At 55.4% G+C, this 27,362-nt stretch overlaps 2 protein-coding genes across 8 annotated transcripts in view; both read right to left on the bottom strand.

The window, feature by feature from the left end:
* Positions 1-237: 237 nt before the first annotated feature.
* NADK (NAD kinase) lies at positions 238-20,205 on the bottom strand. Of its 4 annotated transcripts, none has more exons than XM_043923512.1 (12): positions 19,987-20,179; positions 10,450-10,671; positions 8,866-8,949; positions 5,601-5,730; positions 5,246-5,354; positions 5,048-5,133; positions 4,070-4,172; positions 3,563-3,717; positions 3,313-3,412; positions 3,079-3,236; positions 2,395-2,477; positions 238-1,969 (listed from the first exon to the last, which is right to left on the bottom strand). In XM_043923512.1, exons 2-12 carry the CDS (start codon positions 10,620-10,622, stop codon positions 1,789-1,791), a joined length of 1,362 nt encoding a protein of 453 aa, XP_043779447.1. In that variant the 5' UTR covers positions 10,623-10,671; positions 19,987-20,179; the 3' UTR covers positions 238-1,788. The 4 variants fall into 4 exon arrangements, with proteins under 4 accessions (XP_043779447.1, XP_043779448.1, XP_043779450.1 ...); XM_043923513.1 differs by lacking the exon at positions 19,987-20,179 and adding an exon at positions 19,497-19,796; XM_043923515.1 differs by lacking the exon at positions 10,450-10,671 and having other exon boundaries at positions 19,987-20,205.
* Positions 20,206-24,208: 4,003 nt separating this feature from the next.
* The window catches only part of GNB1 (G protein subunit beta 1), a 75,912-nt gene continuing 72,758 nt past the window's right edge, over positions 24,209-27,362 (bottom strand). For 2 of the 4 annotated variants that reach the window (XM_043924691.1, XM_043924693.1), the window contains 3 exons: positions 26,763-26,979; positions 26,112-26,227; positions 24,209-25,867 (listed from right to left, as the gene is read on the bottom strand). In XM_043924691.1, coding sequence (XP_043780626.1) covers positions 26,121-26,227; positions 26,763-26,979 — 324 coding nt within the window. In that variant the 3' untranslated portion in view covers positions 24,209-25,867; positions 26,112-26,120. The remainder of the gene's footprint in view (positions 25,868-26,111; positions 26,228-26,762; positions 26,980-27,362) is intronic. The other 2 variants (XM_043924690.1, XM_043924692.1) reach the window with 1 other exon arrangement.

The following is a 27,362-nucleotide window of genomic DNA, read 5'->3' as shown; positions in this document are numbered from 1 at the left end:
TCCCACTGGCCTCCGTGGGGCACCCTTGGCCCAGAGCTTGGGCTCCTCCTGCAGGACAGGCCTGGAAGCCTGTCCCCAGGATGTGACAGGTGGGGTGCTGCTGGAGTGTGACCCCCCCACACCCTACAGGTGTGCCAGGGGTAGCCTCAGTGCATCTGGACTCCCCAGGCCTGCCCACCGACTCCGTGTTTTGGTGTTGGTTACAAAGAACCAAATAAAGTTGTCGCTAAACCCCAATTTTTAAACAAGTCTGTTTATTGAAAGAATCTGAAAATAGTAATAAGGCTTTCAACATTTAACAAATTTCAAGATATTAACAATATGAAACATTAAGAATTTACTTCAAAAACCCAAAGTTTCCTAGGTCATTCCCCATCATTCTGCAGGACTTGGTCTGCACCTGCTCTGTTGTCTGAATGTGTGACCTGCGCTCTGACCACTCTTCTAGACCTAAAGCTGGGGGTGTCACCCCCTCAGCCTGTGGGAGGCCTGGTGGGCCACTCTCTGTGCTGGAGCTCATGGGCAGAGGGTAGGAGCCCACCTCCATCCCCAGCACTGGCTGAGCTGTCCAGACAGCCACTCGGGTGGACAGCACCCAACAGATATGTGAACCGTGGCCACAGTGCTCAGGCTGCAGGGCCAGCCCTAGAGACCCCAGATGCCCTCCTATCAGACCATCATGTTCCAGACAGGCAGAGCTCAACCTCCCGGCCCCCAGCCCTCCAGAAGTGAGTTTGAGAAAGTACAGGCCCTCCATTCTTTCTGGCCAATTTCACAGGTGAAAATGCAGCTCAGAAAGAAATGAATTACTCAAAACCAGGACGCCCATTAGGCACCAGTAACCAGAGGCCCACTGACCACAGCCCCCACCAGACTCCATGTGGGCCCAGCCCCAGGCAGCTGGTCAGCCAGCAATAGAGGCATAGGGGCTGGAATGACAGACATGCACTTGAAGCCAGGCCCCTGGGGAGAAGCCAGAGCAGCAGCAGTGCCTCCCCGGCCCACCAAGCGCCAAACCCTCTGAGCAGAGCCACCCAGCTCTCTAGATGGCCACTTGGGCAGCACAGAATGGTCCCACTTCACAGCACAAGCCCTCCCGCAGAAATCTCACAGTGTGTACAAAAAAATCTGTACGTAAGCACTCTCAGAAAAGTTTAAAAGAATCTCTAAAAAGTAGACACAGGATTGAAAACACCTTCCAGGGTGGGGAGGCACGCCCCTGCTTCCCGAGGAATGTGTGTGGTCCGGGCCCTGCCTGCCGCGGCATCACCAGAAGCAGGGAGACCAGGCCTGGGGACCGAGGCAGGAGGCCCGGCAGATTCAAGATGAATGCCGAGCTGGGGAGCGGCTCTCAGCACAAACTCCCCCCAGTGGCTTTCAGGGACGTTGTGAAGCTGAAGGGAGATTTTTGGCCGTGAGACGTTTATTTTCAAGACTGTAGGACAGACCGGTTCATTCTGATCCCCTCTCAATTTCAATAGACTGATTCGTGGAAGTTTCCTGACAAGGAATCACAAGGAGCCCACCACCTGGCTCAGCCATAACCACCCGGCTCGGCCATCCCCGACTGGACTGGGCTCTGACTGTTTGCCTAGTGGGTGTGCCTGGGCTGACTTCAGAGCTTGTGTGGCCTGCTCACTGGCTTGTTTAGAAATGCAGAAAAGTCAGATTTAAAACGTTAAAAACAACTGATCTGGTCGACACAAGGCAGACTGCAGGCCCTTCCTCTGGTCAGAGACAAGCGGCGCGGGGCCCGTGACATTCACAGAGCACAGACAGGCCACCAGCCTAGCTCCCCGCCCGCTCCTCCCCGCCCTCCTCGTCCGCATCCTCCTCGTCCTCCGGGAAGTGGGCCTGCTTCTTCCGCACATTCCAGTGCAGACACTGCGCCAGGCTCTCGAACCAGTCGCTCACAGGGTCGCGGACACAGATGGAGGGAAGGGGGTAGCAAGAGGTCGTGATGCTAATGCTGCAGCAGAAAGGAGATGAACGTGGCCCCTCCTGGAACTGAGCCCCCTCATGGAACTGAGCTCCCTCGCTGCCCACTGAGCAGGACCCTCGACAGCCTGGCAGGTGGACCACCTCAGCTCTGCTTGCACCACCTGCTGTGTGGCCTGGCCCCATGTCCTCTGGTGTCATGGGCACCTGGCCATTTTCCAGTCTGGCCCTGAGGACAGCCAGGCTAGGGGCTCAGTGGTGCTGTTGTGCTCCCCAGGACAGAGCCGTGGACCCCCTCACTCCACCCAGGTCCATGAAGGGGACTCCCAGGGCAAGGTGGTGGGAAGACGAGGAGCAGGTGCAGCTGGCAGGGTGCCATCACCCAGGCAGAGGTCCACAACTTAAAGCCACCCTAGGCCCACCTGCCTCGGCCGCTGCATCCCACAGTCCACATACCTGTCTCCGTGGCGGATCTCCTGTCTCTTTCGTCCATCGAAAGACACCCATGCAGTGTTCCTTGCCTCTGGTGACAGCATGATCTGAAGGGTCAAGCAGCACATGAGTGGGGGGCTCAGAGGACTCTGATTCTGAGGGTCAGATGCATTCTGAGCACAGCTAAGTACCACGGACCCCACCCTGGGGCACAGCACCGGCCAGGAGCAACTCATAGGCAACACAGTGCCCACTGCATGCCACGGTCAGCTCCAGGCCATGAAGTCACTGCACTATGTGGACACCAGCCACAGGGTACAGAGGCCTGGAGCTGTGTCCAGCAGATGTAGCCCTGCCCGCCAAGGTTCACACCAAGGACGTGCTGGCCCAGGGTGGCCTGCAGCAGGGAGCTAGGACCAAGGAAAGAAGAGGTGGATGTAGAACGGCAGTGAGGCCAGTCAGACACCAGAATGTGGCCCCAAGGGTGTGCCAGGCAGCAGTGGTTAATCGCCTGAGGGCCTCCCCACCCCATTCCCACCACAAGACTGTCCCCACCCACTCAGGCTGAGCGCCCTGCCCCACCAACCAGACCCTCTGGGGCGCAGGACACATGACGAAAGGCCAGAGTGGACAAAGTCCCTCCCGCCCCCAGCAGGGCAGGCAGGCAGCCCCACAAGGGCTCCAACAGACAAGGGTGGGGGCTCTGACCTTCAGCTCAACCCCCGCGGGCACCACAATGGGCCGAAAGGACAGCGAGTGGGGGCAGATGGGCGTGACCATGATGGCGGGCACGTTGGGGTGGATCATGGATGCCCCCGCGGCGGCCGCATACGCCGTGCTGCCCGTCGGGGTGGAGACGATCACGCCTGCGGGACAGGCTGCAGGTCAGGCTCGGGCACCAGCCCCACGCCCCACCCCCGGGCAGGCCCGATGCCCACCTACCATCACCCTGTACTGTGGTGATGAGGTGCCCGTCCAGGTAGACGTCCACGTTGGACAGGTAAGAGGAGGGGCCTCTGTCGATCACCACCTCGTTCAGGACCTGGGGGCGGGACCAGAGCACCCTGAGCAGGCAGGGCAGCACAGGGGCTGCCCCCGGGCTCCCGAGCAGATCCAGCCCAAAGTCCCCGCCCTGCACCCCCTGCCTGAGGGCAAGGCCGGCACCGGGTGAGGGAGGGGCAGGCCCACAGACCTGGTACTGCACAGCCTGCTTCCCAACCTCCATGTCCAGGCTTGCAGCCAGCAACCCGTTCTCGCTGATGCCATTGGGCACGGCCACCTTCTTCCCTCGGGGCTCCTTCACGACCCTGACCTTCAGCCGGCTCCGGAGAACAACAGCTGCGTTCCCTGGAGGCCAGCAGGGGTCACGCCCAGGGAAGTCAGCAAGTGGGGACAGTCATGCCACAGGAGAGCTCCCCGCTCCGCCAACCAGGGACCCCCTCCCATCTTCACACAAATGGAGGTCGACACCCTGGGCTCCTGTGGAAATCAATCCATTGCCGCCCGACACAGCTGGCAGCTGAACTGTGGTGGCTTCAGCTCCTCTCTGTGAGGACAAGGCGTCTGACCCTCAGAATCAGAATCCTCTGAGCCCCAAACACTCAGCGCTACTCTCAGCATCATTAAAAACCTCCCAAACCAAGCAGGATGACTATCCCACATGGGAACTGCTCTCGGGCTCAGGAACATTCCAACTCACCCTGTATCACCTGAGTGACTTGCGACTGAAAGTTCTCGAAGTTGAAGGGGGTCAGGAAGCCCAGGGAGCCCAGATGGAATGCCATGACTGGAGGCACGCTACCCTGTGAGCCAATGAGGCAGGTCACTCGCTGGCCAGTCCACGCGCAAGGCACGCGAGCACCAGCCCAAATGGACCTGCGCCCGGACGGTCCCTGGGAGAGCTGGGGGTGGGGGGAGCGGAGCGCTGCTGACACATGGGGCACAGGGTCAGCCAAACGCCGGGGAGCCAGAAGAAGGACAGCTGGAGAGCCGACGAGAAACGGGGGCAGGGGGACTGACCACTGGCCACAGAGGACAGGAAGGCGCGGCAGGGCAGGATATGGGGGCTCTGACACACAGAGGCCATGCCCAGCAGGCTTGGGAGGGCAGTGGGCCCCCATAGAGATGCCAGGGAAGAGCATGGGCAGCCGGGGCAGGAAGCCTAGGGTGGGACTCAGGTCCCACCAGGTGGCTCTGCAGCCACTTCTGGTGAGGAGGCTCCCAAGGGAGAACGAGAGCTCTGAGCAGGTGGGACGCCCCAGGACCTTCAACCTCGGCCTCTGCCAGTCGCTGCTGCCACAGGCCCTGCTGGACCCCACCCTCCTGCCCCACTGGCTCCCTCCCACTCCCAGGTGTCGCTCTGGGTGCCCACCCAACCTCCTAACACACCCTAGCAAGGTCCCTCCCCGGCAGATCCCTGCCATCTGCAGCCTCCACAGTCCCTCCCCCCACCACACCTCCCAGTCATCCTGGGGCTGCTGCTCTCACCTGCTTCTGACTCTTGGCCCCCTTACTCGGCCCGCATGCCAGCTCTCCCAGGGGTCGCCCTCCTCCCAGCCGAGCCCCTGGGCCCCCATGCATCATCAGCTGGCCTGGCACAGCTTCCAGCACCCGCAGCAGTCCCAGTTCTGTGTCCTATCGCCTGCAGCCCTACGGCCTCAGGTACTGGGGGCCTCACCTGGAAGAGGGAGGAGGCGTACAGCAGGGTCCCATCACCCCCCAGGCAGATGATGAGGTCAATCTGATTGGAGATGTCATCGTAATCTGGAAGACACAGGAGACGTCAAGCACCCCAAAGGCTGGGCACAGGGCGAGGCAGGGGTACCAGAGGTCCCACGGGTTGGGGGCAGCACCCTGCCACCCAGGGACAACTTGCCTTCTCTGAAGGTGCAGAACTTCCTCTTCACTGGCCCGAAGTGGTCATCGCTCAGGAGGGCGGGGTCTTCCAGAACCTTCTTCTCCACATACACAACCATGTTGTTCTCCTGGAAGGACATGGCGGCATCATCCCCGCCAGGAAGACAGGTCAGGGCGCCAGTCTTCTAGAAGCCTCCTTCTGCATCTCAGGCTTTTCTGATGGGGGTGGGGGAGAGGGGCACGATTCCTCTGTCTCTCGGAGGCAAAGTGCCTTTGTTGTGCTCAAGGTACACGCTTCTGAGCTCCTGCGCCTGGCTTATGAAGCCTCCTGACTTGAGCAGATGGGAGGAGAGCCCAGAGTCCGCCCCACTCACCTCCATCAGGTACGCGCAGAGCTCCTTGAAGGGCTGCAGCAGGCTGGCATCCCGGATCTTCTTGATGACGAGGACACTCTTTGGGGACTTGTTCCACGTCAACCTCTGGCTGGCAGGGTCTTGGATGTGCCTTTGAGAGGAGAGGAGCACTCACACGGGCCCCAGGCTGACCCCCTGGTACCTGGTACCTGCACAATGTAGAGACCCTCCCCATGCCCAGCTGTGCCCCTGCCCGAGGTTCCTTCGGGACAAGGCTCACACAGGGACCTGCTTAGAGGACGTCCCACGTGCACCCAGACTAGCCAATAGAGACTTGGGCTTCCCGCTGACCCAGGTCCACACCGCTGTGTGAGCAACTCAGAGGACCTTTGCCTCCACAGGTAAAACTCAGTGGACCTTCGTCTCCATGGGTAAAACTCAGTGGACCTTCACTTCTACAGTAAAAGCCTCTTTTAAAGCCAGTGGCAGGATCTGGAGCAGTGAGACTGTGCCGTGTCATTTCAATGGCGAGGACATGTCACCAAGCGTGTCCACGACCCTGATGTGAAAAAAACTCTGGTGACGATGACGCGTCAGCACAAGTTCATTGTTTGTCACAAATGCACCGGCTTCGGGGATGATGACAGTGGGGAGGCTAGGAGGAGTGCAACAGGGAGCTCTGCACCTTCTTCTCACTTTTGCTGCGAACCCAAAACTCCTCAAAAAATTAAAAAACAAAAACCAAAAGAAGTCAGCTGGGCCTGCCTGCTGACAACAGTTCCAAGAGTCCCGTGGCGCCCAACCTTGGTCACTGGTGTTGTAAGGGCCTGGTACGGTCTGTGGGCAGCAGGTCCTCCCCCAGGGGCAGGGGTGTCCGAGGCCAAGCCCTCATATGGGGGCGGGTCCCCAAGCAGCACCTCCGCCTGTTGGGAAACAGCCCTGAGGGCTGCAGGCCATGGGAACGGCCCTTCTGATGCAAGTTCCCCAACCAAGACACCTGCTCCAGATCATGCCCTATGGCCGGTGCCTCCCTGAGAACCTGATGGCCCCACCAGCAACTTTCCACACCATGATGAGAACCACTAAACAGGTGGTGGGTCCCTGGCTGCAGGCTGTAACTGACTGACCATCACTCACCCTCTCCAGGCGTTTCTGCAAAGGAGCGGGTCACTCATGACCCTCTGCCGGCGTCTCTGCCAGCCTGGGTCACATGCGGAGCTTGGCGGAGGGTGGTGCTGGGTGCCCAGCATCTCAGTCATGCTTCACTAATGGAGGGAGTGCGATGCACCCCAGCCCCCCCAAGACTCCCCAAGTGTGCACTGGCACCATAACCCCGCTGTCTGTCTCCTCATAACTGAAAGCAAAACATAAAGTAAAGTGACTTGCTAAAGGCTGCATAAAACAAGTGCAGAACTTCCTAAAATGAAAACTCAAACTAAACAAACTGTATTTGATCTTACTGCTCACACCATCCTCTTGTCCAATCGCCTCTAACAGCAAAGGAGCCAGACCTCAGACAACTGCTCCTCACCAGCTAGCCGCTGAGCTTTGCCGCCCTGGGCAGTCAGGACGGGCCCTGTCCAGCTGCAGACAACAGCACTGGGCTGCAGAACCGGCTTGGCCCATGGGAGGGGCCTACACGTGGAGGGCGGGCACTTGCAGGCCTCTCGTCACTCCACCTGGCCCTGGGCCTAGAAGGAGGGCAGGTGGAAGTCTGCCTGGTTGCTGAGGTAGACGTTGAAGCCCCCTCCACACTGAGCAGGCAGGTGAGGCTCACAGCCCCTCCAGACCTGTGAGTCGGCCACGCCTAGCCACTGCATCGCCATTGGCTCAGTCTTAGGCGCCAACTGGTTACTCAACTTCCTGCTGGGTCACTGCAAAGAGGGAGGCTGAGGCTCTGGGCGCCGGGCAGCATGGCCAGACACCCATGTGAGCCACAGTTTCAAAAGCCGAAGGCATCAGATGCTGGTAATTCCACATGTTTCAACATAACAGAAAACACGCACTCATTGGTGGGATATGAGACAACCAAATAGAAGATAAGACTCTCGTAATCAGCTCCTCTACACTGTCAGGGGAGAAGTCAGGTTAGCACACAACCCCTGCCCCTGGCCAGGCTGTAGGAGGGGCAGGGACCAGTCGGGGAAGGGATCCCACCCTACCAGGGTGCTCAGCCTATCTGACTGGGCTGAGCCAGGACCAGGGGGCAGAGAAAGTTGCTTGCTCAGCCCTCGACACTTCTGGGGCACCTGCTCCTCTGCTTGGAGCACCCCACAACCCCACCTGACCTTGGGGAGCAGCTCAGATGCCGCCCTGAGACCCCACCCAAGGCCTGTGAGGGCAAAGCACACACACCTGGGCTGCTGTGGGCTGGGCAGGGCGGCAACGGCCAGTTATGGTTGGATAGCCAAGGGCCACCAGGGTGCACGGAGGCCAGGCTGTGAGTGATGAGGCGGGCGCGGCAATGCAGGGCTGGGACACAGGGAGGGGTCTGGGCAGCCAGTGAAGGCCACACAGGGCGGGCACACAGCAGGGCGCAGCCAGGCGAGGGGTTTGGGGGGCCAGCTGCCAATGTGGCTGCTGTGTTGGGTGTGGCCCTTAGCCTGCCCCCCACAGAAGTCAACATTCCACAGCTCCCCCGAGGAGGGGGCACGGATGGTCCATGCAGCAGGCAGCCCACCGCCAGGCCTGACAGCAGAGCTGGTTGGAACTCTGCAGTTTCCTCACCAAGCTCTGGTGGCCAGAGCCATTTGCGCGTCTTCTCCCCAAGACAGACTGCACAGAGACAACAGACAACAACAGCTCCTCTTTGGCAGTGTCCAGCGCTAGGAGGCGGCACTGGACGGGTGGAGAAGACAGCCTAGGTCTAAGTGTCTGTGAAATAACCCAAACTGCTTAGTTTTTAACTAGTTTCTCAGGTGGCAGCTGTTGCTAAAATGCAGGCTTATCTTAAAAAAAAAAAAAAGCCATGCCCACAAGGCGGGACTCAAACAAGTCAACTCAGATTTTCAAAAAACACCAACTGACATCTCTGCATTTCAATAGTAATGAAGAGAAACATATGTGAGTCACCAAATGCATCAGCATGCAATACGATATTTTTTCTCCTTGAGTTTTTCCTGTCGAAGCTCCTATGTCCCACTGTGCCCAAGGAGCAGGCCCCACCACCTTCTCACCTGTGGGAGTCGGGGACATTGCCACGTGGCTGCCAGGCCCATGCCCTGCTCCCTGGAGCATCAGAACCTCCCATAGCTCCCCCTCCCCGTGAAGCCCCCCGCTGACTCACATGATGGTCTGGGGATTCTGTAGCACGCAGGCCTTTGGTCCAAATGTGGTCACTGGGCACGGCCCATGCAGGGAGCGGGTCCTCCTGTGGGAGAGGACGCAGGACGGGCCCTCAGTCACTGAGAGACACGCATGTGGACGAGGCACTAGCTCAGACTCTCTGCCATCTTCACTCCAACAGCCTGAGCACCGCCCTCTGCCAGCACCCAAGCAACGGTCCCAGAACACTCACCTGATCCCCAGAGACGCCCTGAGGGTCACATGCTATGGCACTGCCCTCAGAGGGGGTTCCCAGAAACTCCTTACAACAAATGACCCAAACCAGGGCAGGCACCCGGGCTCCACCCCAGAACAAGGGGATGTACCATGGGGCACGGGCCTGCGGCTCTGAATTCTTGTCCAGGCAAGTCTACTTGAGGACCAGTTGTTGGGCTTGTCCTTGGGAATCAAGACCTCAGAAACCAGCCCCCAGCCATCCAGGTTCTAACAAAACGCCCATTCTGAGTTGTACTGTCGACAAAGAAGACAGCACTTGAGCGGCTCAGCATTTCCAGCCACAACTGAATCACAGGGCACCGTGGCCAGCACACGTCCTAGGGACGACACCGCTCAGTGGCCTTCCCTGTCCTCCCCTCAGGGTCCAGCGCCGGTCCTTGGGAGCCATGTGGACGCCCCACAGTGACAGGACGGAGGTGTGTCCATCCTCACAGAGTGCCAGCTCCAGAGGCTTCGTGGTCCCTTTGGTTATTTTTTGTTAATTTTTGGCCACACCACATGACTTGTGCAATTTTAGTTCCCTGACCAGGGATGTATGCCACCTCCCCACTGGACCACAGGGAGGTCCCCTCATGGTCCCTTTCTGCACCAAAAATACTGGCACAAAGACAGCCAAACAGATGGCAAACTTGCTTTCGTCTCTGCCCATCTCAAGGCTCAACAAACGCCAAATCCCCACATGGACAAGGCAGATTTCCTATTGTCTCGTGAAGGGCAACCGAGCCCAGGAGAGTCGGTCTGGTCAAGGGCTCCCCCAACTCCCCAGCTCAAGAACGTGCAGGAGCGGCCGCGGGCCATGGCCTGGCCTCTGGGGAAATGCTGTTCACAGCAGGTTTCTCTAAGTCTGCATCACAGTCAACCTTTGAGAGCAGCCACCTCTGACCTACTGCCACTGCACCAAGTTCAACGTTCTCTGAAGGGAAAGGGCAGGAATGCCCCACCCCACAGAACCAGCAGCCAAGGTCACCCACCCGCCCACTGGGACTCTGACACAGGAGGGTGACCAGCTGTCCACATGGAAGCTTCTATCATCCTTGGGCCCTGCACCCATGGCAGTGCTGGCTAGGACAGCTTCGCCCTGGACTTGAGTGACGTTCACATGACCAAGGCCGGCACAGCTTCCCCACTGCCCACTATGTGCCCAGGGCCTGGGGCCACGCTGGGCAGCACCCCCACACCTCAGCCTCCACAGTGAGGATGGGCACTAGCCAGGGGGAGGTCGGCTGGGAGTGCCCTCTGGGAGGCCATGCCAGCCAGCACAACCCCCTCCTGCCTCCTGAACGCCCCCACAGGCCCAGGAGGCCAGTACCTGAACTCGCGGGCGCTGGCCAGGACAGGCGCGGCCGACAGGCTGCGGGACTTGGCGCGGCCCCGGAGTGGGTGGCCCGGGCCCCAGTCCTCGTCCCCATGGCACGCGGAACAGCGGTATGAGGACGCCTCTGCACTCGGGTCCTTGTTCCCATTGACTTTTTCTTGTTCCATTTCTGCAATTGATGGATGTGGAGGATTTTGGCCCGAAAACCCAGGATGCCTTGATTTAATAAAATAAATATTATTATTATTGTTTTAATAAAATAAAGCAATGTACACACACACCTATACCCCTCATCAGGGAAAATGGCTGAAGTCCAGCCTACCCAGTCTGGGAAGTCTGTTTTCGTCCCAAAGGCACTTAACAACTCCGGAATCTACCTGTGGTTTTCCATGAATCCAGAAGGGCTGGGAGTCCAAGAGTGAAGAAACAACCAGCAGCCTAGCACGCAGCCACATGCTGGGACTTTGATGAGAGAATTAATGGTCATGCGGTACCTCTCACCCAAAAAAGTCTGGGTGAACACGACTGAAGACCAACCATGGGCAAACACTGCACCCTCGTCCTGCAAACAAAGCCACGCTTTCCTCCAGTGCCAAAGAAACACTTGCCCAAACTGACTTATTTGGTCCTCAAAGAAAACTTCAATTTTCAAGAGCTTCATCTCCCAACCACATGCAGTAAAGCAGGAAAAGATGGAAGCAGACGCAAAACAACAGTCCTCAACCACCTGGGAACATCTCAACTTCCTCCTAAGCCACTGAGGGCACACAACCACACCCATACCCATGTGACGCTGCAGTTAAGAGGGAGCACAAGCCTGGTCCACGCGCCCATCCAGACCCACGTGATGTTATAGCAAAGAGGGAGTGCAGGCCGGGTCCGCACACCCACCGAGCTGCCCCCAGGTCCTTGAGAACAGCAGTCAGCAGCGGAGGCCTAGTCAGAGAGCCGGAGCAGGAATCAAACAAGCGTAAGAGAAGTGACAGAAATATGGCAGAATCCAGAGCGATGACAAGTAGAAAGAGCAGAGCAGAGCTTGGGCAGAAACCACATGAAGAAGCCAGTTTGGATGACTCTGAGAATTTGGGCCAAAAGGTCATTTTCTTAGGAAAGTGCTAACAGGAGAGGCCTGGCGTTGCTGCTGGGGCCATGGGACCTGCCTGTCCTCCGCGCTCACAAAGGCCCAGCAGCTCATCCTGCCTCATGGCTCACGATGCCCTGAGGACAAGGAAGGGGAATGGGGCGGGACCACAAGGCAGGTGCTGGCATCAGAAGGGACAGTGCAGGGGCCACAGAGAAGCCCGGGGCCTCTACGACGAGGTTAAAGGTGAGGGTCCCTGAGTCCCCTGCCTCCACCTGCACTTCACAATCACATCAGGAGCTTGTGAAATACTAACTCCCACACCCAACCCAGACCAAAGGCTCCAGCAGTCATTAAAAGCTCCTGAGACAGGGTGTTCCCAGGTGGCTCTGTGTTTTCACTGCCAGGGCCCAGGTTCGATCCCTGGTCAGGGAACTAAGATCCCACAAGCTTTGTGATGTGGCCAAAAAAAGAAGAAAAATGAAAGAAACTGAAGCTTAAATATACCATTTACAGTAGCACTAAGATATAACACATGTAGGGATGTAGTTGGCAAAAAGGAGAGTAAGCCTCACTTCCAGTTGTAAACTCGGTCAGTCACGGAGTGTAGCGCACACTGTGGTGGCTCCGGTCAGTGATGCTGTTGTGCTTATCTGAAAGGTGCTGAGAGGGGAAGTCTTCAAAGTTCCCACGAGAAAAAAGCCTGGTGATTAAACGTGGTGACAGACTGACTGTGGTGGTCACTTCACAACACATACAAATACTGAATCACTAGGCTTCATGTAACTGAGGGTCGTATGTCAACTCTACCTCAGTTTTAAAGCACCGTGGACAGAACTGAAAGGAAACAAGTCGGTGGAGAGACATACCATGTTCATAGACCAGAGAACACGATATTGTTAAGATCTCAATTCTTTCAAGCCCAGCCTTTTCTATCGGAAGTAACAAGATGATTCTAAAATTTAGCTGGAAACTGGAAACTTAAAAGCTCAAAAAAAAAAAAAAAAAAAAAAAGCCCTGCTGGAGGACAAATGCTACCTGATCTGATGACCTGCTATAAAGCTGCTGCAACCAGACTGTGTGGTACTGACACAGAGACATACACATAGACAAAGGACCCACACGACAGTCAGGGCTTCTCAACGGAGGTGCTGAGGAGAGTCAATAGGGAGAGGACAATTTTTCCTCCGACCATTCCAGGTAAATTCCACAGCCACACCTAACACTATGAAGTTCAGTTCTCCTCACAAGTTGGCAAAGGTCAGCTCATGATGGATTATACACCTAAATGTAAGAATAAAAGGTATAAAACTTTCAAAAAAAAGCAGTAGAGAAAATCTTCATGGCCATGGATTTGGCAAAGATTTTTTAAATAGGATAAAAAAAGTACAAAGTTTAAAACCTGACAAACTGAATTTCACTAAAATTCAAATCTTGTACCCTTCATAAGACAGTGTTTAGAAAATGAAAATATGAGATGACAAAAAATATCTGCTAAATGTATATATGACACAGGACTTGCTTCCAAAATATATAAAGAATTCTTAAAGCTTAGTAAGAAAACAACTCACTTAAAAAACAGGCAAAAGATAGCAACTTTGGGCAACTTCCCCAAAGATACATTGATTGCATCATGAAAAGCACATGAAAAGATGCTCAACATCCTTAGTCACTGGAGAAATGCAAATTAAAAACAGGAGACTTCATCTCACACCTACGGAGAATGGCTGAAATGTAAGAAAACTGACCATGTCAAGTGTCGCGGAGCCTGAGGAGGAAATGGAACACTCAGACAGCACTGGTGGAATGAAAACAAGGCAACCAGTTTGGAAAACAGTTTGGTGGTTTCTTAAAATGTTAATTGAGCATGGTCCATCCTAAAGGAGATCAGTTCTGGGTGTTCATTGGAAGGACTGATGCTGAAGCTGAAACTCCCAACACTTTGGCCACCTCATGCGAAGAGCTGACTCATTGGAAAAGACCCTGATGCTGGGAGGGATTGGGGGCAGGAGGAGAAGGGGATGACAGAGGATGAGATGGCTGGATGGCATCACCGACTCGATGGACATGAGTCTGAGTAAACTCCGGGAGTTGGTGATGGACAGGGAGGCCTGGCGTGCTGCGATTCATGGGGTTGCAAAGAGTCGACACAACTGAGCAACTACTGAAGCATGGTTCTGCCATCTGCTACAGCCCTTCCACTCTGAGACATTTACCCAACAAAAAAGAAAGCATGGCCACACGACTTGTTGAGACACCTCAGCCGTGACACGACCGTCCCTCGGATCTGTGCTCAGATGCCACCTGCTCAAGAGAACATCTGTACCTCCCACTCCTACCCACGCCCAGTTCCTTTTCTCTGCAACCCTGACCACCACCTGCTGCCAAGTTCCTCTTCACAGGGGTCTGACTCCCTTGTAGCCCGAGGAGGGACGCTGCAGAAACTCTGCATCTCTTGGGCCTGACTTCACGTGATCACTACTGGCCAAGGGGAGATGACGTGCTGGCAGCCAACAGTTCAAGCCTAGAGCTTGGGGACATGTGGGGCTGGGCTCTGTCTGCACACGGTAACACTGACAACCATAGAACCAGACAGGCTCTCAGGACTGAACCCGGGGCACGCCAAATGGATGGATCTGGATAAGAGTCTGGGGGAATCCTGGAATGCTTAGTGGAGAACGCAAGAGTGCTAGGGTGCTGGGATGGAGAGCCCGAGGCAGCCCCAAGTGCTAGGAGATGAGGACAAAACCACCAGCCGTGGGGTGGGGTGGGGAGGGGGCAGAGTGAGTTCACGAGTCTGGCTACACAGAAGGGTCACGAGGCCTGAAAGGACACAGGACAAATTTGCAAGTAGTACAAGAAGGCAGGTTTGGGCTCAGTTAAAATACAAAAACTATGTACACGTTTCCCTCATTTCAGTAAAAACTGCCCAAGATAAAAATGCAATCACTAACCTCACTGCTTGCCTTCTCGTGCTGGCCATGCCCTGACTGCCTCACTCATGTATATCACTTAATCCCCAGGAGGACCCCACAAAACTGCTGTGATGGACCCTGAATTCACAACTTAAAGAAGAAACATTGTTTTAACAAAAACAAAAAACTTGCTTTAAGCTGTTACTAAGAGGCCTGGTAGTGGCTTCACTCTGAGACCTGGAAAAGGGGGTTGCAGAGGATGAGATGGTTGGATAGCATTACCAACTCAGTGGACATGAATCTGAGCAAACTCCGGAAGATATTGGAGGATAGAAGAACCTGGCATTCGGCAGTCCATGGGGTCACAGAGTCAGATATGACTTAGCCACTGAACAAGAATAACATGAAGAATAGCTGTCACAGTGTAGGAGTGTAGACGCTTACCCCAGACTAGGACGACCAGCCACAGGGAAGAGCAGGCCAGGGAGGCCAGGATCACAGTGTGGGAGTGTGAACACTCACTCCAGGCCAGGAAGACCAGCAAGCAGCAGAACCAGTGCCGACACTGCCGGGCCCTGTCCAAGCACTTGACTCAAACTGCCTGACTTGCCCTTGCAAGGAGCTGCGTGCGGATGTCCAGCAGACCAAAGCCCTAGGTGACACAGTGAGGAGGGCAGAGCTGGTATCTGGGCCTCTGGCATGACCTCAGTGACACAGACGACAGAACCCAGCAGAGAGGCTCAGGGTCCTGGGAGGAGAGAGGACCCTTCCCGCCTCATGTTCTGGAAAACAGGCCTTTGACGTAGCCCGTCCTGAATGACAATAAGGTTCTCTCAGGGCACACATCCCAGGCTCCAGTAACACGTAAGATCAAGAGACAATGATTACAGGCAGTGATGTCAGAACCCTGGCCAAACAGAACGTGAGGACCATTATCCTGGCGCTGCACCAGCTGCAAGAAGCTGAAACCTGCTTGCCAGGAAAGTGAGACGTGAAAGCTGCTCAGTTATGTCTGACTCTTTGCGACCCCATGGACTGTAGCCTGCCAGGCTCCTCCATGGAATTCTCCAGGCCAGAATACTGGAGTGGGTAGCTGTTCCCTTCTTCAGGAGAGCTTCCCAACCCAGGGATTGAACCCAGGTCTTTCGCATTGCAGGCAGATTCTTTACTGTCTGAGCCACCAGGCTGCCTTAAAGCCAGCTGAGCATGCAGGTGATGCGGTAATCCTAGGAGTGTGTGGAAAACTCTACCATCCCAAGAAAACACAGAAATAACTATCTAATTAGAGCAGTACAATCCTGAGAAGGTATGGATGAAGAAGCAGGTGATATGGTAATCCTAGGAGGTGTGGAAAATTCTACCACCCCAAGATTGAGACACAGAAGTAACTAGTTAGGTTACTATAATCCAGTTAGATTACTATAAACCTGGGAAAATACAGACAAGGAAGTAATTAAATCCTACGATGCTGAAATTTTCAAAAGTCTTATAGCTGATTATATAATCATCGGATTTTTACATACTTTGTTTGCTATTATGGGCAATATATTCATTCAAAAGAACAAATCATTCTCCAAAGTAATTCTCATCTAAATAGCTGAGATGAATTTATGTTTGTTAACAGTGTTTTAAATGCTGCCCCCATCCCCACCAGGGACCTCCACCAACAAGCAGTGCAGAACCTTCTGAGCTGCTCATTGACCAGTAGCCTCTCAACCAACTCTGGGACAAGTGCTGAGATGTCATTTCTTCTGCAGCTAAGTATGCCAGGGATGCTGTCTCAGCTTCTACTTGCAGTTTAAGAATTACATCACACTGACTCTCAGCGTAATGCATTATTTCACACATCCTCAACACGGACACAACACAGAATGTTTAAAAAGGATCGATCGACACCACGTGGGGCGTATCCCAGGAACGCAAGTCTGGCTCAGTCAGTGTAACCCATCACATACACCAACTGATGGGCAAGAAAGTGGAAAAAATTCAACACCTGACGGTGGTAAAAATTCTCAGCAATTAGGAATCAAGGGTAACTTCTTCAGCTTGGTAAGGAGCACCTACAAAAAAGCTACCCCTGCTATTAACTTGATGGTGAAAACATGACTGGGAGCCAGGCAAGGATGTCTGTTCTGACCACCCTTAATCAGCACAGTTCTGCATGTCTGAGTCACAGCAACAGGCAAAGAAGGTAGAGTCTGAAGTTAGAGACAGTATCATCTACAGTCACTGAAAAAATACTCGGATGAAATATAACAAAATACACAGAGGACTTGTATGCTGAATGTATTTTAAACACTCTGATGAAAGAAATCAAAGAAGATGTAACTGAGAGATGCCCTTAATCGTGGATCAGAAGACTCAATGCAGCAGAGATGTCAGTTTTCCCCACATTGATCTACAGGGTTAGTGTAATTTCTACACAAATCCCAGCAAGATTTCTTGGCAGATACGGCCAAGTTTATTCTAAAATGTATGTGGAAAAAGCAAACATACTAAGACTTTTTTTTTTTTTTAAAGAAGGATAAAGGGAGATGAGTGACTCTGAAGCCTTCTCTTTAGCTGTAATAGTCAAGACTGTGGCCTTGGGGGAGGTCAGATACAAGTCAATGGAGAACAGAGGGCCCATAAACACAACCACACAAACACACTTGATTAATTTTTGACAAATGTACACAATCAGTTCAAGGAAGGAAAGATGATTTTTTCAACAAAGGGTGCTGAAGTCATTCACATCTACAGGCAAAAAAAGTAAACCTCGGCCTAACCTTCACACCTGACACAAAAATTAACTCCACATAAACTAGAAAGCCTTGATAATAAAATACAGAAGAGAGGATTCCCTGGTTGTCCAGTGGTTAGGGCTGTGAGCTTTCACTGTTGAGGGCACAGGCTTGATCTCTGGTCAGGGAACTAAGGTCCAGCAAGCCACATGGCATGGCCATGAATAAATACACAAGTAAATAAAACGCAGGAGAAAGTTTTGGGGACCTAAAGTTAGAATCTTTTTTTTTTAGACAGAATCTTTTTTGTACATGATTGCAGTTTAAGAACTACATCGCACTGACTCTCAGCGTGCAGTTTAAGAATTACATCACACTGACTTTTCAAAAAGCACACTTCATAAAGTTTAAAAAAATTGGTAAACTGGGCTTCTTAGAAACTTGCTCTGTGGAACCCTGTTAAGAAAGCAAAAAAAAAAAAAAATCAAGCTATAGACAGAAAATATTTTCAAACTAGATATCCAACAGAAGATCTGTACCTATAAAACAGCAAAACTATCAAAATTCAACAGTAAAAAACAGTCCAACTAGAAAGTGGACAAGAGATGACCGGACAGATGAGATGTGCCCATGGTAAAGAAGCAGGTGAAAAGATGCTCCACGCGATGGGCCAGAAGGAACTAAAAGCACAATGAGATGCCACTGCACGCTGACCGGAACAGCCAAACAATTCAGCGCTGGAGAGGTTGCAGAGAAACACCTGCTCACACACCACCCAGGACCAGAACACGTTCAGACACTCTGGAAAGGGCTGACGCCTTCTTATAAAAACTAAAAACTAAACAGACAGTCTAGCAAGTGAACCTGAGCATCTACCCCAGAGAAACACTGATGCTCACAGAAAAACCTGCGCCTCAACATTCACAGCAGCTTTTTATTTGCAGCAGCCAAACACCACAGACAGTCCAAGCGTCCCCACTGGTGAGCGGGCCCGGTCATCAGAGGGAGTGGACATGGACTCCGAAACCAGCTGGGTGCCCCAGGCTGACTGCAGGGCGAGGCAGGTCACATGATAAACGTTCCCATTTACACAACTTGCTTTTCATCCTTTCTTTCTTTCTTTTTTGGGGCATGCCACACAGCATGTGAGATCTTAATTCTCCACCAGGGCCCCGTGAAGTGGAAGCTCAGAGTCCTAAGCACTGGACCACCAGGGAAGTCCCTTACACAACTTTCTTGAAATGACAAAACACAAGCGCATGGAGAACAGATCACTGGTGGCCAGGGAGTGTGGGGAGCCTGGGGTGGGCTCCCTAGCTGACACCAGCTCTGAGTCTGTGGTGGCGGACACACAGCTGTGCCCCGGGAAAGTGGTGAACCCCAGTAAGGGGTGTGACAGAGGTGCCAGGGTTCACATCACTGTGCCACGGATGTGGGGTAAGTGCAGGAGTTCCTCTGTATTGTTTTTCACAACTTTCTGGGAGTCTAGAATTATTTCAGTTCATTTTCAAAAAACATCCGCACTGGGAAGTTTTAACAGAAAAGTGTTGGAGCATAATAACCAAGATAAAGAACTTCCCCAGAAGGAAAGGAGACACACCGTGATGCCCCTAAGTAAAAGTCACACACACAAATATAAACATAATAACATGATGCCCAGTGCGAGCTCTCAACATACACCTGCTGAAATACTGAATGAAAAACCAAAATTTATCCCTCCTTAACACTGAGGCAATAAAAGGTACCTATTAAATCTCCCCTCTCCCGCCGGTAGGTGATGTCCAGTGCTGGCCAGGACCTGACAGAACTCAGCCCGCAGAGGGGCAGAGCCTGGTGGGCGGAAGAACAGGATCAGAGACGCCAGGGGGGCTCCAAGGTGGCAGACCCCTCCCCCGGGAGAGGACGCGCTTGGACTGAGGCAGGTATTTGCACACCTGGCTCCCTGCAAAAACAGCCCGCCTCCGGGCCACCTTCACCCAGTTCCTCTTTTCACCAACAGTCTACACACGCATTTGCCCGGCCCCACGCACTGAACTCGGGGCTGTGCGACCGCGGGTCGGGGAGACATCGCAAACGACGAGCCGGCAGCCCCACCCGCAGGACTGGGCCCTGTGCCCTGTCGGTCAGCGCCTGTGGGGCGGCCCGCAGCCCCCGCAGAGAACAGACCCCTCTCGTCATCCTGCGGGTAAACCCGGCCTCCCTTCGAAGCAGCCCGGCCCGTCCACCCCCGAATCCGACTCGGGCCCATCCCACGCCCACCTAAACGGCAGGCCCAGGACACCTGGCCACCCGAGCCCCAGGGCCGTAGCCCGCCTGCCGCACCTGCGGGTCCCTGTCCTCCTCCTCGAGTTCCCGCAACGGGGCAAAGGTCACGGCCAGAGCCCAGGGCGCCGTCCAGCAGGAAGTGCGTACGCCTGGGCTCAGGCCCGATCCCCGGCGGGTGAAGAGGCCCCACGAGAACCAGAGCGCGCCGGACACAGAGGCAGAAAGACCGGGGGCTCGGACCCGGCTCAGGCGGGCCAGTCGCCGGCCTCAGGGGTCGTCGGCTGGGCGCTGGGTTCAGGGCACAGAGGCGCTTTCCGAGAATGAATACAGCGACTTGGACCCCTAACTGACCGCCCCGCGTGAGGGCCGGGCCCGCCACCTCGTTCACAGTGCGGTCGCGGAGGTCGAGGTCTGGCCACCCGGACACCAGCGCCGGCGTCCGGGGCAGGGTGTGGCCAGTCAGTGGGCAGGGTCGTTCCCGCCCCGCCCCCACGACCCTGACCCCACGACCCCGACCCCACGACCCCGGGCAGAGGGCTGGGCTCACCGTTCGCTGCCCCGAGCGCCTGCGGGGCCGTCTCCTCGCCAGGCCGCACCCGCGGGTCCCGGCGCCCCGCCGCCGCTCGCCGTCACTAGCCGGCCCCTGGAACCGCGGCCGCCCCCTGCCCCATGGCCGCCTCCGGCCCTACGGCCACCCGGCCCGCCGAGCAGCAATGCCGCCTCGCCGCCAGTGCGCACGCGCGCTCCGCGCCCTGCGCATGCGCGCCCTGCGCCCTGCGCCCTACGCATGCGCTGCGCGCTCGTCCCGCCCCTCGCAGGTGGGGAGCCCCTCTTTGACGCTGGACCCGGACAGGGGGCGGTACCGAGGCCTGGGTTCGGGGCACTGTGCGCAGAGTGCGCGCGGGCTAGGTGTTGCCGTCTGGGGAGGAGCGGGGACCTCAGGGCTACCCTAGCTGCCCACTCACCTCGCTGTGTCCTAAGCACGTTCGCCAACCCGGGCCCCCCGCCCCTCCCGCATCCCTCCCGGTGGGCTGACTGCGGCCCAGCGAGTGCCGGCACGACCTGCCGCGGACTCCTTAACCACTGCTTAGAAGGAAAGTACTGTGGAATAGAACTGCGGCCCTTGGCTGCCAGCACAGGGCACAGGTGGAGGCAGCGGCCTGGTCGTGCCGTCGTGGGCCTGGCCCATCCCAAGCAGCCCGGCGGGTCCTTGCACACTCCCAGAACCTGAGGGACTCTGGGCAAGGTCTCAAGCGGGGCCCCTCGAGGGTGACCTGCCAACACTGTGCTTTCTCACTGGAGGACCTAGAGAGGAGGGAGGAAGGGGCCAAGAGGGAACTGCTCTCCTGCACCCCCAAGTCCAGGCATGGTGGGTTACCCAAGTCTTGCTGAATTGACACCACCAGGGCAGTGAGTCAAGTGTCCCAGTGGTGTGGTGGGTTCCTGGCTGCGATGATGCAGGGCCTCTGTAAATGAGCCCGGGTGAGCCACCTTTTTCCTCTCCCACTAGGCCTCCTGGACAGAGCTCCTGGCCCAGGCCATGTGCAGACAACGAGGTCTTTTGCAGCAGCCTGGCCTCTAAATTTCTGCATCTCCATACCTGCTACTGACATCTTCTCTGGCTGGGAACTCCTGGCCGTGTATTCAGAGACCTCGAACACACCTGGGCACAGCAAAGGACACCTCTTACATGACCATGGGACCATGGGGTCATCAAGGGTGAATGGCAAGTGGGGCAAGGATGGCGGGAATTTGGGAGGATTTCTCAAGCTCCAAACTTCCCCATATCTGGTTATTTTGTAAACCCAACCACTTCCTCAAAGTGACCCCCAGCCACACCCACAGAAAAGAAAAGCCTTTTGAGTTGTATTTTTTGGATATTATTAGCATAATAATACGAATGCTTGGCTAGGCCCCCCAAGAACCTTCTAGGGCAAGCAGAGTATGCAGAGAAGGAAGCACTGGCCTGGTAATTAGACAAGGTCACCCAGCAGGCACCCTTCCTGTGCACCCTTCTCTAAAGGGAACTTGTGTGGTGTGTGTTTGTGACCATGGGGGTCTGTCCACCCAGGACCTCAGGCAGGAGCGCTTCCGCATTTCAGAGATGAGAAGATGGGGCTGTGGCTTCCCTCAACTGAACCTGTTGTGCAATTTCTCCCAGCAGGCCCTGAGGCTGCCCTGGGACCTCGGAGCCTCCAGCTTACACCCTGTGGTCCAGAAGGACAGTGCAGGGAGGGGCACTTTAGGCCTCTGGAAGGTTCCCGGAAGAGATCTTGCTTGGGCTGAGAGCAGGGCTGAGCTGAAATGAGCTGGGCCAGGGGGCAGAGGGAAGGATCAGCAGCAGGAATGCAGGCAGGTGTAGGGATGGGGGATTGATACCAGTCAGGCCCACGTGGGCTGGGCAGGGCTGCTGGTGCGCCTCAGAGGGGCTGAGGGTTCAGGAAAGGCCATGGGCGTGACCTTTCACAGTGCCACACTGCAGGACTCTAATGTTTGTGTTCTTTTCTGTAAACATGGCTCCCCTACCATGTAAGCTTTAGATACCCCAAACCTGGACGCCTCCTCTTCCAAGTGTGGAAAGATGGGGGACAGCAAGGGTGGGGGATGGAAATGGAGGAAGTGGGGCTATAGAGGGAGCAGACAGGGCTGCCTGCCCAGAGCTGGACTCACTCAGGCAGGAAGCACCTTTGGATTTGGGTGCAGGGTCTGGAGACAGCACTTCTCTTTGGGGTCCTGCTCCAAGCTCTTGGGGAAGTAGGCCTCAGCTCTGCCTGGCTGCGGGGGACAGAGTGGAGGGAGGTTGCCCAACACCTGAAGGGGGACGTGGCTGAGAGACATGGGGTCTCCCTGTGGACAGGGTGTCCCCCCCAGTGCTGGGTTCTCTGACAGCCGCTCCAGCACCTCACACGCGTGGGACTCACCAGGTTCTCACAGGGCCTCTCAAAGCAGGTGCTTTCTCACAGGGAATCTCAGGCACAGAGAGGCCAAGTAACTGGCCCCAGGTCACACTGGAAGGATGTGAAAGAATAGGATTTTCTGCCCCTTCCATTTGGCTGGACTCCAGGAGTTGGGAATGGTGGAGATGTGGGGGAGTTGGAGCAAGAGTGGCGGGGGCAGGGCAGCCTTTTCCTGCTCTCACAGGTCAGGTGGACCTCCCTATGTGCTCTCCGTGGAGGGTCAGGAATTGTGTGGGTGCTGGTGCTGGGTGGGGTGGACACCACGCGTGCACTTGAGAACCGAGGTGGGGGCCCAGGTAATCCCAGGCTCCCTGCAAGGACTCAGTTTGTATCCAGCAACCGAGGGTCCGGGGCAGAGTATGGACATCACACCAGATACAGGAATGCCCTCCAGAGTCAGCGGAGCCACTAGGGACGGAGGCTGTGGGATGAGGCTGGAGGAAGAAAGAACAGGCGCCCTGGAGGGGAGGTGGGACAGGAGGATGTCACTTCCCAGGTGCATCCAGGCCCTGGGAGCCACGTGCTTGCGCCTCCCAAGGGTCCTGGGCTTCCAGCATCAAGTCCGAGGTTCACTCCGGGCAGCACAGTGCCAGTGGTGTCACTTAACACCTCTGGCTGCCTGTCCTCAGCGTCCCCAACACATTTTCAGTGACCACTTTCCTGAGGTGGGCCAGTGGTGTCAAGGCAGCAGAAGGCTCAGTCGCAGCATCCCCGGCCCCAGCTCAGAGGATCCCTGGGTGAGCTGGCCCTCGCAGAGGCTCCTGTGCCCACCTGCTCCCTCTGCAGGTGGCCAGCAGCAGGTGTGCCCTGTGCCAGAATAAAGGCTTGCTTCCTGACCCCAGGAGACCCTCCCTCCCCCACCTCAGGCTGCCAGCCCAGGGAGCACCTCAGATGCTCTCTGGCATTCTGTGAGGCAGTTGGCAGTTAAAACATTCAAGTAACAGATTTATTCCAGAGAGAAGTGGGGGCGGAGGTTGAAACCAGGCGAACCCACTGTTCAGGCTGTCAGTCACCCAGAAACTGCACCCATGGTCCTTGCAGAAGCAACCCGAGAAGGTGCCAGTCCCAGCCACCCCTCCCCAGGGGCAAAGCTGGGGGTGGGGGTCGGTGTGGACCTGATGCCTGTGTCTTCCTGATCCTCGGAAATGGGAGATTCAGGCGGGAACACTTCCCACTGAGAGCAGTCTTCGCTTATTTATGAACCTGACCCAGGGGAATACTGAGGCAGCCTTCATAACCTTATGGAACACCGAGGGCTGAAGGAAAACTATTTCCTGCAGCAGAAGCAGGTCTGGATCCTGTGGCGGGGGCGGAGGGTGGAGTGAGGGGTTCTCCTCACTGAAGTGCACTTTCTCTCACATGTGGGGGGCTGATGCTCATTCTTTCTTGTAAGACGCAGTTCTCTTCATTCAAAGATGAAAACAGTCTGATCTGAAGAGAAGTACTGTCTATTCAGTAAGGTCCTAAGTATTCTTGGGGAGCGGAGGGAAGGAGGGGCTGTGGCTCAGGCTCAGAAGAGGAAAGGACAGACTGCTACCCAGGGATGAAGGGCCAGGGCTCACAGGACACCACTGCTCTGCAGGGCCATCTGAGGACCAGCCACACTTTTCATGGGTAAACTCCGGGAGTTGGTGATGGACAGGGAGGCCTGGCGTGCTACGGTTCATGGGGTCCCAGAGTCGGACACGACTGAGCGACTGAACTGAGCTGAACTGTGATGGGGACAAGGGACATGGACAGAAGAGTGGGCAGCAGGGGAAGCAACTGCCTCCGACACCGAAACAGCCCCACAAATGAGCAGTCACGCCAAGATCCCTCATGTCAAACTGCTTTATTACATCTTAAATAACAGTACAGTTGAATATAGGATCTATCTTGCATCCAGCTTCCTTGCAGTACATTGACTTTAAAATTAAATACAAAAGGTGAGGGACAGGGTGCAGAGAGCTCTACAGAGGTGCCGACGGGGGCGGGGGCTCATCCCACTCTCTGCGGGTCCAGGGCACAGGGCGCACAGGATGGTGCAAACACAGGTGGAGAAGCCACTGCTGCCGCTACGGGGGCGCTGGTGCGGGGAGGAGGCCCGCGTTGTCCCAGCACCGCTGCCCAACACTGGACGCGCACGGAACCAGGGACATCTGCATGTTAGAAAAGTGGTCTGCCTCAGCACAAAGGCTGGTTCCCGGGAGAGGCGGGCCGTGAGGAATCCACAAGGGAGGCCGGGGACTCCGTTCCCTGTACACCCCCCACCCCATCCAACAACGATTTTGGAACAGGACTTGTTTTTTAAAGAAAGAAAACAGTGACATCTCGCCAGGCGAGCGTGTAGAGCCGCTAACTGCACGGCCTCCAATGCGATGCGTGTGCACAGAGGAGCGACGCAAAGTGGACAGAGCGCGACGTCACAACTTCAAAGAGGTTATTTCTTAAAAGAAAAAGAACATCTAAGGACTGAGTCCTATATGCACTGTGAGCATTTCTACAGCATGCGGTTCTAAGAGCAAACCCACCCCATATGGCAAACGATCAGGTTTTTTAAAATTTAACTTAGAAAGTTTGAGATCATTATTTTCAAAACATTGATTTGTACATTGTTTCATACACAAATAACTGACTGACTCTCCACGCACAGGACGGCACCGCTCTTGAGGACGGAGGCTCGTGATGGCCGGGTGGGGCACAGGGTAGTGTCGCGCTGTTCTGTCAGCCTCCCTCCAACTTCACAAGGAGACCGGGTGAGACTAAAAACCGAACTGAGGGGAGAGGGTGGGTCAGGGGAAAGGCGCCTGACGCGGTCACTGTTTGTCCGCGTGCTCAGTTCCTTGACTTCTCAGCATCATCCTTCTACACCATGCGCACGACAGTCATGTGACACGAGACAAGAAGTAAAAAAACCAGGGACTAAATTTACATCATTAACAATCTGAGAGAGGCCACACCAGACCCTCCTTCTCTGTTTAACTACAAGCAGAAAGAAATGTATTTTAAGAAGGAAATATGAATCATGTCTGCAAAATCCTGTTACAAACACAATCTAGAATTCAGAGTCAATTACAAGATGAAGTCCTCAACTTGGTTTGCATGAATATCACCAAACAGGATTACTGATCAATATTTCAAATAAACTAGTAAAAAGTTGTGTCTGTCTTACAATTACACTCAAGTTTACCTTCTCGTTAACATTTTTATTATAGTATTTCCTTTTAAATTCATTCAAAACAAACAAAAAAAAAAGAAAACAAAGACAATGGTCCCGGAAGGAATGCACGATTCGTTTTAGTTACAGCACAGAGATTCTTCTCTCAGTGGGAATTGTGCTCTTGGTTTCAGCAATAAGTGAGGGGAAGGTCTTGCCCTTTTGAAGTTCTGAGGGGTGCAGGGCGTCCGCGTTAGTAGGGGTGGATGGGAAATGCTATCTGCAACGCTCCAAGGCTGGAATGGTCTTCCAGTCACTGTGGCGTCCACCTGCTGCTTTAAACAGAATTGAGAGACCATGAAGAGAAACGCAGCACCTGGCCCAGGTGCAGAGTGGCATGGTAGCTGCACCCGCTCAGGATGGGGGCACAGCCAGTACTCAGGCTAACCGCAGAGCTCACCTGCCTGAGAGCCCAGAGCAGCCACATCCAAATGACCCCAGGAGCTCCAACCCACAGCTCCCTCCATGTTGTAAGAAACATGGAGTCGCAAGCAGGGAAGGGTGTGGGCTGCCTCTTACCTGTCAGGGTTAGTTCCAGATTTTGAGGAAGCTGTCCCAGGACCCCGTCGCCACGGCCATCCCGTCATCAGTTACCCCCAGGCAGCTCACGCGGTTGTCATGCCCGGCCAAGACCCCTGGGGGCCGAGGACAGTGTGGTCAGCCTGGGGTCCAACCACTTGCTGAAGTGGACCCAGAAACCCCCACTTCCAGTCCCTGCCAGGCCTTGGTGGTGAAGAAAGGATCCCAACACAGAGGGCTCATGAGGGACGCAGAGGGTGGTCCTTTAGGACAGGCACAGTGATCCCCCTCCCCCCAAACAGGGCACCCCGTGACAGTCAGTGGTCAGTGCTTAGACGATCATCAGCCACATCTTTCCAGAGGGACCTGAGGCTGTATCTCAGAGCACCCTGTGCTGTCAGGACAGAGGCCGCAGACCTGGAGGCACTTGGGGGAGCAGGAGAGGAAGAGGGGCCCCCCCAGAGCAGGAGCTCTACAATGGGAGGGTGCTATGAGGACGCGGCTGGCCCGGTCCTGCCTGAGTGAGCCACACGGTACCGCCAAGAGCTTCTCGTGCTGGGGCCTGGCTCCTGTCCCTCTGCCAGCCCCCATGTCGCAGGTGATGTGTACCCTATCCCTTTGCAGACCTGGTGAGGCCCAGCAACTGCCTACCTGCCCTGTCGGCCTTGAGGGCGTCCCAGACGTTGCAGTTGAAGTCGTCGTACCCTGCGAGAAGGAGGCGTCCGCTCTTGGAGAAGGAGACGGAGGTGATCCCGCAGATGATGTTGTCATGGGAGTACGTCATGAGCTCCTGGTCCGCACGGAGGTCGAACAGCCGGCAGGTGGCGTCGTCTGAGCCGGTGGCAAATGCATTGCCATTTGGGAAGAACTGGAAAGAGCAAGCAAGCCAAGACAGTTTGCCAACGGACAGAAAGACACACTGGAAATGCAGACTGCCCGATGCAGGGTACTATGGGCACAGGAGCTGAAGACCAGCTAGGACCAGGCTCTGGCTGGAACAGCAGACGCTGCGCAGGGACCAGGAGGGACCAGACCTCGGCGAAGAGTTGGCTTCCCATCACCACCATGGTCCCAAGGGAACAGCAGGAGTGTGGCTGTCACCCATGGCTGGGTGCCCACAGGTGCTGGAGTCAGGCTTCCTGCGTGGAGGACGACTCAGCAAGCAGACACTTTCTCCCCCTCCCCACCTCCGGCTCCTCAGATGGCCAGGCCCTCCTGTCAGGGCAACGTGGACAAGGGCAGGCTCCCTCC

This window comes from Cervus elaphus, chromosome 14 (genome assembly GCF_910594005.1).
Source record: "Cervus elaphus chromosome 14, mCerEla1.1, whole genome shotgun sequence".
In the NCBI taxonomy this organism is placed as follows: Eukaryota; Metazoa; Chordata; class Mammalia; order Artiodactyla; family Cervidae; genus Cervus; species Cervus elaphus.
The sequence above is the reverse complement of the archived record's forward strand: the minus strand, read 5'-3'. Positions and strand labels throughout refer to the sequence as shown.

Excerpts from the sequence above, each read along its gene's own strand:
- NADK (XM_043923512.1), bottom strand. The coding sequence starts at position 10,622 with ATGGAACAAGAAAAAGTCAATGGGAACAAGGACCCGAGTGCAGAGGCG. Across the intron at positions 5,134-5,245 it reads GTTCTGCACCTTCAGAGAAG|ATTACGATGACATCTCCAAT; the intron begins GCAAGTTGTCCC and ends TGTGTCTTCCAG. Across the intron at positions 1,970-2,394 it reads GAGATCCGCCACGGAGACAG|CATTAGCATCACGACCTCTT; the intron begins GTATGTGGACTG and ends TTTCTGCTGCAG.